The sequence below is a fragment of the Lolium rigidum genome, chromosome 7 (genome assembly GCF_022539505.1).
Source record: "Lolium rigidum isolate FL_2022 chromosome 7, APGP_CSIRO_Lrig_0.1, whole genome shotgun sequence".
NCBI lineage: Eukaryota > Viridiplantae > Streptophyta > Magnoliopsida > Poales > Poaceae > Lolium > Lolium rigidum.
Window position 1 is genome coordinate 12,619,655 of NC_061514.1, and position 10,207 is coordinate 12,629,861.

General features: G+C 42.8%; 2 protein-coding genes, 1 long non-coding RNA gene and 1 pseudogene across 3 annotated transcripts; 3 read left to right on the plus strand and 1 right to left on the minus strand.

Annotated features, from left to right (window-relative positions):
* Positions 1-274: 274 nt before the first annotated feature.
* LOC124670908 (probable carboxylesterase Os04g0669600) lies at positions 275-2,033 on the plus strand. The gene is made up of 6 exons (XM_047207371.1): positions 275-443; positions 548-603; positions 1,180-1,303; positions 1,390-1,511; positions 1,627-1,734; positions 1,831-2,033. The coding sequence occupies exons 1-6, from the start codon at positions 275-277 to the stop codon at positions 1,951-1,953; spliced, it is 702 nt and encodes a 233-aa protein (XP_047063327.1). The 3' UTR covers positions 1,954-2,033.
* Positions 2,034-2,964: 931 nt separating this feature from the next.
* Positions 2,965-3,931, plus strand: LOC124670909 (annotated as a pseudogene).
* A 453-nt stretch (positions 3,932-4,384) lies between these two features.
* LOC124675921 (probable carboxylesterase Os04g0669500) lies at positions 4,385-6,977 on the plus strand. The gene is made up of 6 exons (XM_047212000.1): positions 4,385-4,667; positions 4,825-4,877; positions 4,969-5,092; positions 5,191-5,312; positions 6,373-6,480; positions 6,605-6,977. Exons 1-6 carry the CDS (start codon positions 4,385-4,387, stop codon positions 6,704-6,706), a joined length of 792 nt encoding a protein of 263 aa, XP_047067956.1. The 3' UTR covers positions 6,707-6,977.
* A 1,475-nt stretch (positions 6,978-8,452) lies between these two features.
* On the minus strand, positions 8,453-9,994 carry LOC124677733. The gene is made up of 3 exons (XR_006994217.1): positions 9,430-9,994; positions 8,840-9,257; positions 8,453-8,625 (listed from the first exon to the last, which is right to left on the minus strand). It is a non-coding gene; the product is annotated as an uncharacterized LOC124677733 (long non-coding RNA).
* Positions 9,995-10,207: the final 213 nt, after the last annotated feature.

Sequence of the window (10,207 nt, forward strand, 5' to 3'; positions counted from 1 at the left end):
TTTAAATCATCAGAAACAGGTAATGTAAAAAAAAAACAGCAAAGAAGTGTAAAAACAGGTGATGTAAAATACAGCATATGTAATGTAAAATAGTAGTGGTGATTAGTCTTTTTTTTTTTTGCGAAAAGTGGTGATTAGTCTTAGTCTCTTAGATTAGACTAGATCAATTGGAAAAATTGTGCATATTAGTAAGATGAGATCCCGCCAACCTTTGGCCATCCCACGTTTGACCAGCATAAACCACCACGCCAATCAGCAACCTCGCGCTTTCCGGATGGCTCATCCCTCCCCGGCGGCGGCGGCGGGCGGATTCGTGCTGTGGCTGCACGGGTCCGGCGAGACGGGCGAGCGGAGCCGCGCCCAGGTCGCCCCCTACTTCTCCGCCACCCCAGCCCTCCGCCTGTGCTTCCCCACCGCCCCCACCACCCCCATCACCTGCTACGGTACGTGCGAGTGACCGAACGTTGTTGACGATTCACCTGTAATCGATCCTGTCTCGCCCATTCCTCTGCTCGATCAACTTCAGTTGCGATGTTCTTGTATGTAGGTTGTGAGATCATGATCAATGCTTGGTTCGGCATCCCGGGAACCCCTATAACCGCGGTAATTTCCTTGGCAAATACCCCAGCAATTACCTCTCGCTATATATTCCGCTATTTACTTCTACTGTGGCTAAGCCTAAATCTGTTGCTCAACAGCAACTTGCGTTACTGCTAAAACGTCAGCTAGTATTGCTTGCCTAGGCTGCTATGCCTGCGTCAGAAATCAAGAATGATTCACACATTGTCTCTCATTGTCACATACTCATATTGCCTCGTGTCCAGTAAACTGGAAATGCTACTCGTTCTGAGCATGATAAATAAGAATTTCAGGTTTCGTATATGTTCCGCGGCTCATTTTTAACAATATGATATCATTTTCTCATCAATTTAAAGGTTCCAAAATACAGAACAAACATCTTGCATCAGATTAACCCTTTCAGAACCCTCGTGGCCACTCAAGGACATCAGTGTACAAGTTTCAACAGCAAAGAAACTGAGCCTAGGCCTCGATATACTGAATATAGTGGATTATTGTTCTAATGCTCTAGTACCTCTGTATTCGACCCTAAGTCTCGAACCAGTTACAGTACTGCTATTACATCGTTATTTAGTTTGCTCATTTTTACAACTTTGTTAGACCACTGTTAGAGATGAAAAGGGAGTCCTTAAAGCTGTTGAGCATGTGCACGAAATGTTAGACAAGGAAGTGGCCGCCGGGACGAGTCCTGCAGACATTTTCGTTTGTGGACTAAGCCAAGGAGGTGAATCACTGAAACCTGCATCTACCATTTCTGATTCAGGACAGTACTGAGAGGATTGTGATTTCTATTTGTTCCCCTTTTCACAGGTGCTCTAGCCGTAGCAAGTGTAATGCTGTACCCCAAAACTTTAGGCGGCTGTGCTGTTTTCAGTGGTTCAGTTCCTCTAAGCAAATCATTCGCCGAGAGGGTGCCACCTGAAGCTAGAAAGGTCACCAACAGCCCAGCCCCGCAACGGTCGTTAAACTGAAAAAAAAATCATACCTAAATCCTCCTGCAAGTGTGCTGTCTCTAATGCCAAACCTGAATTCTTGAAAAACCTGCAGACTCCAGTATTATGGTTCCATGGGATGGCGGACGGGTTAGTACTGTTTGAAGCGGGGCAAGCCGGGTGCGCATTTCTCCAAAAGCTTGGCATGGCCTGCATATTCAAGGTGGTATAGAATCATACTTGAAACTATGATTCAAAAAGAATTTCAAGATTCGAGCCAGGCATTTCTCTGACTATATTGTTTCCTGAACATTGTCAGGCTTATCCAGGTCTTGGACACTCGTTGGTGGATCAAGAGCTTCAGTATTTTCGACAATGGGTACTGGAGCGTCTAGGGATCTCTCAACGAACTGAAGCTGCAGGACCATCGTCGTCATCTTGACCACTGAAATTTCTATCAACTGATCTTCAAATTTATGGGTACCATTTCTAGTTGGTACATTACTATATCAGTGACCTGAACCTCGGTTTATCTAGTCACACGAAGATTTGGAATGTGATCCAACAAAAGGTTCATGATACTTCTAGTTGACACCCGGGTGACTTTCTCTGTCAATCAATGATGCTTCGATTAACTGCCACAGGTGGCTGACAAGTGGATCTTGGGCCCACATGCTAGTTGATCATCTATCATGTTTCCCAAGTCAATCAGGTTACTATTTGTTGCAATCCTACAGAGCAATTTATCCTTTTTTTTCTAGAAGAGAGCTATTTGTGTTTTGATACTACCAGTACTCCGATCTTGAAGTACTGGATTGTCTAGGGATCTCTCAAGGAACTGAAGTTGCAAGATCAGCATTGTCATCTTGACCACAAAGATTTTCACTAGCTACTTCTCAGATTTATTGATACCGTTTCTAGGTGGTACATTTACGAGTACATCTGTGACCTGAATCTTGGTTTGTATTTCCACATGAATGTTTTGGAACGTGATCCAGTGAAAAGATTATGGTACTGCTAGTTGACTTAATTAGGGCATGTACAATGCAAGATGCTTAAGGAAATGCTTACAAAAATGAACCAGTTTTTAATTAAGCACGGGTGCTTATTTATACTAGACAGATACCTAACTAGGCACCTCTTCTATACCAATAACCACCGGTGCTTAACAAATTTTCTTAAGCACCTTGCATTGTACATGGCCTTACGTGCCAGGTGACTTGGTTGATGCTTCAATTAACTTTCACATGTGGCTGTCAAATGGATCTTGGTCCCATATGGTAGTGGATCTTGTAATATGTTTCCCAAGTCAATCAGGTCACTAATTTTTGCAATCGTATACAGATCAAATTGTCCTTGATACTACTCTGTAATCGTGTACAAACCTCTTGCACCAGATTAACCCTTTTAGTATCCTTGCGACCACTCAAGGACTACAGCAAAGTACCTGAGCATGGATATACTGAATATAGTGGATTGTCGTTCTAAAGTTCTTGTACTTCTGCATCCTTGTATTAGACGCTAACTCTCTAACCATTTACAGTACTTCTGCTACAATATCATTTACTTATTCTGCTCATTGTTACAACTTTGTTAGACCACAGTTAGAGATGAAAAGGGGGTCCTTAAAGCCGTTGACCATGTGCACGAAACGATAACAAAGAAGTGGCCGCGGGGAGAGTCCTACAAACATCTTCGTTTGTGGATTAAGCCAAGGAGGTGAAGCACTGAACTGTGCATCTATCATTTCTGGTCTTAAGATACTATCGATTGAATTGTGGTTTTTATTTCCTTATTGCAGCAAGGTAGTACTGACCGAATTGCAATTTTCGATTCCTTATTGCAGTTGCTCTAGCGATAGCAAGTGTTCCTCTCTACCCCAAAACTCCAGGTGGGTGTGCTGTTTTTAGTGGTTCAATTCCTTTAAGCGAATCATTTGCCGAGAGGGTGCCACCTGAAGCCAAAATGGTAACAAGAGCCGAGAAACCATAGTTTGACTGAATCTATGCCATAGCCCAGTCCTCTTGCAAATGTGCTGGCTCTAATCTCAACCCTGAATTCTTGGAAACCTGCAGACGCCAGTATTGTGGTTCCATGGGATGGCGGACGGGCTGGTACTCTTCGAAGCCGGGCATGCCGGTTGTGCTTTCCTCCAAGAGCTTGGCATGGCCTGTGAATTCAAGGTGGTGCAGAAACATACTCGAAGCCATGACAGATGAACTTCAGTACGAATTCCCAGATTGGAGCTTCGAGTTTAAACTTCCTCTGAATATATTGTTTCCTGAACATGCTATCGGGCTTATCATACTCTTGGATACTCACTGGTGGATGAAGAGCTCCAATATTTTGGACAATGGGTACTGGACGGTCTAGGGATCTCTCAAGGAACTAAAGCTGCAACACCATCGTCGACATCTTGACAACAAAGATTTCTACTAGCTACTGTAGTAGGTGGTACATTACCACTTGAGTGACCTGAATGGCTGAATTTTAATTCATCTTGTCACACGAATATGCTCTGGAACGTGATCCAATGAAAGGTTTATTATACTGCTACTAGTTGACTTACAGTTTGCTCTCAATTAGTGTGTCCGTATGTATGACTTTGCTCTGTCAATCATTGATGCTTCGATTAACTGTCGCATGTGGCTGACAAGTGAGTATTTGACACACATGGTAGTGGCTCACCTATCATGATTTCCAAGTCAATCAAGTAGTAACTAATTTCTGTAATCGTACATAGCAATCTGTAACTGATGACACTCTGTAATCGTGTACATTTCTTCTTCTGAATGTCAAGCAAACGAGCACGCTAGCAGTAGGGCTAAGGCTAACCAAGCTACTTCGGCCCGGCCCGGCCCGGCCCATGACCCATGAGTAGCCTCATCCGCTTCCTCTTCTCCCTCGCCGCCGCCATCGCCGCGGCCTCCCTCCTCGCCGCCTCCCTCCGCCGCCGCGCGCAGCCGTCCCGCCTCCCCGACCTGTTGAATCCCGGAACCATGGCGGCCCGCAACCGGAGCTTCGTGCTGTGGCTGCACGGCCTCGGCGACTCCGGCCCCGCCAACGAGCCCATCCGCACCTTCTTCACCGCGCCGGAGTTCCGCCTCACCAAGTGGGCGTTCCCCTCAGCCCCCAACGCCCCCGTCTCCTGCAACCGTACGCATCCGGCTATTCCTCGTCTCTCCCACCATTACAACCTCATCGAATTTCAACTTTTACTTTTTTGCGGGGGTCATCGAATTTCAACTTAACATCACCTAATTTCGAAGATTCTTTTTTTTAGACGAACTGAAGATTCTTTTTCATCTTGCAGATGGCGCTGTGATGCCCTCTTGGTTCGATATCCACGAGCTACCCATGAGCCCTGTGAGTTCACTCACTCATTCACTCACCCACACTTTTATAAGCAGCCGAGACATTGTTAGACATTCATCTGACCCGAATCTGTAACGAGCAGGGTTCGCCACAAGACGAGAGTGGCGTTCTGAAGGCTGTGGAGAATGTGCACGCCATGATCGACAGGGAGGTAGCTGCTGGCATTCATCCCGACAACATATTCGTCTGTGGGTTCAGTCAAGGAGGTAGGAATGGTGCACTCTGCTGGATGTTTACCATGAGGGCAAAGTTTTGTGCTCTGAACTACTCCATATAAGTATCGCCATCGTGTGCCGGACTGCAGGTGCTTTAACTTTAGCAAGTGTTTTGCTCTATCCGAAGAAGCTAGGTGGTGGTGCGGTGTTCAGTGGCTGGGTGCCTTTTGGTTCGTCTCTGATTGAGAGAGTTTCTGCTGAAGCAAGGAAGGTATGTGACAGTGTCATCCGTTGATGCATTCTGCTTAGTTTAGCGTATGATCACAACGTTTGAGGAAACTCGGATTTATACTATAGGTTGCTTAAAATTGAACGACTAGTTGACAAGAGATGTGGTTGGTGATGTTTATGTCCTGCCTTGTCATCGCCCTTTGAGTGAAAATATTTTTTCTTATGCATCTGAACAATGCTAGAATTCGGTCTACACTGGTATGGCCGTACCTAGGATCCATCGTCTAATGATTTTTCATTTTTTGTTGCATTGTGTATACACCTGGTACAAAACCATGTAGTTATTCCACTTATTCTTGATCAACATGAGCATACTCAACAACTGAATTATGAAGGTATTTTTTTGGCACTTCATGTATCGGATAACAATAATGTACTGATCTGAATATTCCCAATTGACAATCACTCTACATGAACTTCAGGTGTTTCCTAGTAGCTGCTTGAAACTTAATATCCAGTGTTGCCTCTTAAAGGTGAAATGTTGCAGTGTCCCTACTATGATCCAACCTTAAATATAAATTATCACATTTAGGAGGAAGAAGTTAAGGTTGCCCCCCTTAGAACCTAGAAAGTATGGCAGGGCAAATTGGCTATTTTAGGAAGAAGTCTATGGGATAATAAATCATACCTCTAATTTTGTATTTTTAACACTCAACTAGGATGTTATTGTACACAAAATTGATAAGTAACCCTATACCTTGAAGGGTGCCATCAGCAATTTTAGAAACATGTGGGTGATATGATGTCTGATTTAACCTATTACATCGAGCAGTACTAAGTCTTTGTGCTGATATCATGTAGCATTGACTTTTCTGAACAAGAACGTATGGACGAAAAACAAGGAGATTTCAGTCGTTTTTAAACATGCTTAATGCAATTAGCTTGATGGATTGAAGGACGCACTTGCCTAAAAATTTAGTAAACTTCGAAGAGTGTTAGATGAACCTTTCAATACATGGGTAGGAGTTTAGAAGTGAATTTGAAATATTTACAAGACCATTCGTTTTGTTCGGCTGAAATTTATTCCCTGAACTTTTCAGACACCTATTCTGTGGTCACATGGAGTGGCTGACAGAGTGGTATCATTTGAAGCTGGTCAAGCTGGCCCTCCATTTCTGCAAAGTGCTGGTATGAGTTGTGAGTTCAAGGTAATATTCTGCAAGTTCTCTTTCCTCTCTCTTCAAACGAGGTTCAGTTTCATGTTTCTTCGTACAACCCTTTTGATATATGTGTTAGCTCTGAGCTCTTCAACTTCTCATGCACATCTATCAGGCATATCCAGATCTGGGCCACTCGATTGCGACGGAAGAGCTAACCTCTCTTCAGGCGTGGATCAAGGGTCGCCTGAAAGCATCTCAGGATAAGGAAAGCTAGTGGTGTTCAGTTTGGGCTGCTACCAGTTACCCACTATGTCAAACCAGCTAATGCAGCCGTAATCAAGTTGTATTTGTTATCCATGAATTTAGATGATCCTAGGTATTCTTGAGACACTGTCGTGCTCATCAATGTGTCGACTGATATATGACTGTGGAATTGGGGTACTACTGCCTTTTACGTTTCTAAGTTTGACCTGCTACCTGAAGATCGTTGAAGAACTTTGTAGATACCTTCTCTTATTTATTTCACAGATTTTGTCTTTCGGTGCCGTCCAACCTTGGCTTTCCACATTCCGTTGTCACCAATCAAAAAATCTGTGGTGTACGTTGTACAGACGGCTTGTAGAAGGTGTCCTTCCATTCAAGTAAGATACCGGGATTCCGTTGTTTCAGACATTGGATATACCGAATCTCATGTCCTTTCTGAACTTTATAAATGTGGAATCCATGTCCGCTCTGGACGAAAGAGAAGGAAGGCCATGTCCTGGCCTCTTTGGATGCGTCCTTTATTAACGTCAATACACTTGCAAAACTGACGATTAAGGCTTAGCTTTGGTCTGCAGTCCCAGGCGTTTCGCTTTCCAAAGTGATTAGTGGCTTGTCTGAAGCGCAGAGTCAAAACTGAACTGCCTTGGTCTTGTTCAACACGTTCCTTTCCAAACTTACAAGGAGACGCGCCGGCTTTACCATTTCTTGGTGCTGACCATTTCAAGGCCAACGTAGTACGAAGTACAGCGACCTGTGGTACTTCGCCAGGCACGCACTTGACTTTCGTCGCCAGTTATATATAAACTGGCAGTTCCCGTCCTCCGTCCGAGTCAGCTACGGCGATCTACGAATGAGAGTGACCCCGACTATTCATCGAAATTCCAGTCGAGCGGCCGCTACATCTCTGTCATCATCGCACGGTGGAAAAATAGTGGTCCGAAAGTGAATTCCAGACTAGTTCACTCGCTTTTGGTTCGAATGGATGTGGGTTACTTTGACGTGGAGCCATTTTTACTGAAGTGGGCAATTTGATTTTGGCAGAACTTGTCTTTCTTTTCAAACTGTATGTCATCTACTAGTCTTTCTAAATTTTGTACTGGCTCCATTACGATGAATAAGACTCGTGCGCCCTAACAATGTCAATCTTTTAATTTTATACCAACTGATGTAGTAATATTTGATATACAATTCATCCATCTACTATTATATAATCAAAATATTGTTCTCAATCTTTCAGATAAATTTTGTACCAACTGATGCGCATACTGTCTTTTCATACAGGTGATGTAATACACAATGACTAGAGCACGATGGCGCGCGTTGCGGCACCCATCCCTAATAACGTAATAACAATTTTATGTTCATTTGAAGTAGTGAACCTTACGGTTGTAGGAAGAACAGGGCGTGCCTTAGGGCATCAGTAGAACAAGGGCATACTTCCTGGGTAGTATTTTAAAATAGTTGTGATTGCTTGTAAATTGTCTCATGTTTAGTTTTGCATATTTTGTTCAAGTAATGGTCTGCGAAGCACTACCTAAATTCAGTTTCTCAATCCTTAGGTCATTTTTTTTCATTATCCACTAAAAAAATATTATTAACATCATATTAAAATCAGTTTCTCGATCCTTAGGTACAAATACAACATATTTTAAACATTAATCTATGAAAGAGTGCTCTTAGAATCATACAAAATTCAGTTTTCGTGCAAATTACAAACTATCCAAGTTTCTCAAAAAGTCCCACAATCAAGAATACCTTGAAGCAGCTAAAATTAAATAATCCATTAGCCTTTGTCGGATCTGTACAAACAGTACATATGCCATTTGATAAATTGAAATAAGAATGTGTGTGTACATGTGCGCGTGCAAACAACAACATGTGTAGCATTGTATCTGACGTCAAACCTGACTGCCACCTCTGTTGCATAACCTGTTTTATTAAGGCATGAACTTGGTCAGTAAAACTGGATTAGTAAGCAAATCAATACCTACCGATGTCAGTGTTACAGGAAGAATAAGCTGGGCAGTAAAATATATGCAAATCAATACTGGCGAAAAGTAAAGGATCTCTGTTTGTTCACTGTTTTTATAATAGCAAGGGAGTTGCAAAAATACAAATGTGGAGGCGTTGCAGAGGAGCTCACCAGCATTGGTTCATTTCTCAACCACCAAAACGATTGGAGGAGACATGGTCGTAGTTGCCGAGCATCATGGTGAGGCGAAGATCGGTGCCCACAGGAAGTGAGGCGCTGGTGGTCGACCAAGTCGTCAAACAGCCGCAGACGTGTTGGGGTCCCGTAGCATCTCTATCAATTTGCGGTCACCCTTGAAGATCCACGGCAAGTAGAGGAAATCGCTGCCTTGCATCTTGCCGACGGGATCAGAGGCAGCGGCTGTGCCCATGGCTTTCACAGAAGGGGAGTGGAGAGGCAGCAAAGGAAGGCAAGCCGCAATATATATGGAGAAACGAAGGTAAGCAAAGCGTAAAGCACCTCCAGTACCAGCGGCAGTTACAGGAGGGAGAAGGCTCAGATCCATCGTCATTATTTCATCGTGTCCAGCCTAAGAAAGCATTAAAGATATAAGTTCCTTATAGAGCGTGGAAAATATAGTAATATCGATGAAAATGTATGATTTATCAGTAAATAAAAATCATGAGGCAAGCCAATCTTACACAAAACTTGTTGCTAAAGGTGATATTCAAGGTCATGAAGAGATGCAGAATAAAAATTACCCGGTGACATTGTGATTTTAGGGGCATTTCCACGTTGCTTGCAATAAGCCAGTTTCCACATTCTCATATGCTTCTGTTTCTGAATTCACTGCATTCCACAATTAGAGCATACACACAACCATGAGATGACCATTCTACTATGATAAGATCATTCTTCAAAAACAAATGGAATAAAAAAAACAATACTCCAAATACTGAAGCGTAGAGAGCACGTCAGTGATTATTTGAAGACACTGCAATACCATCAATTTCATTATTGCCAATGGCGGGAATGGCAGAATCAGATGGAGCTGTAGCATTCACCAGGTATAAAAAATACCAATTGTTCAGTAACGTTTTGTTCTTTTGTTTTCATCCGCTCCCTCAGATTACTTGCGGAGCTTCTCTTGTCATTTCTAAGCTGAATGTTGGCACTCAGGAAATGGTCAACACTCTTCGGTTCAAAATAAATCTAGAATGTCTAGAATAGCGAATTAATCAAGTGACAACACAGTGGCAAAATAAATTTGTAGAAAGAAACATTTCTAACTATCACCGTACACACAATACAAGAATATATGAAAATTCTACGGCGTATAGATGTTTCCTATGAATTCAAGTTATATGATACAAATTGCACTTATTTTGGAAAGTATGACAAGGAATATTTAGAGTGTAGGATGGACATCACAAATAAAAACATAAGAGATACACATGAACTGGTAAAAGCATTGTACCAAGTGTAAATAAACTCTAGAAACAGCATGCAATGAAAAAGATTAATCCACCTTGCTAGGCT

Excerpts from the sequence above, each read along its gene's own strand:
- LOC124675921 (XM_047212000.1), top strand. The coding sequence starts at position 4,385 with ATGAGTAGCCTCATCCGCTTCCTCTTCTCCCTCGCCGCCGCCATCGCC. Across the intron at positions 4,668-4,824 it reads CGCCCCCGTCTCCTGCAACC|ATGGCGCTGTGATGCCCTCT; the intron begins GTACGCATCCGG and ends TTCATCTTGCAG. Across the intron at positions 4,878-4,968 it reads ACGAGCTACCCATGAGCCCT|GGTTCGCCACAAGACGAGAG; the intron begins GTGAGTTCACTC and ends TGTAACGAGCAG.
- LOC124670908 (XM_047207371.1), top strand. The coding sequence starts at position 275 with ATGGCTCATCCCTCCCCGGCGGCGGCGGCGGGCGGATTCGTGCTGTGG. Across the intron at positions 444-547 it reads CACCCCCATCACCTGCTACG|GTTGTGAGATCATGATCAAT; the intron begins GTACGTGCGAGT and ends TCTTGTATGTAG. Across the intron at positions 1,512-1,626 it reads TGCCACCTGAAGCTAGAAAG|ACTCCAGTATTATGGTTCCA; the intron begins GTCACCAACAGC and ends AAAAACCTGCAG.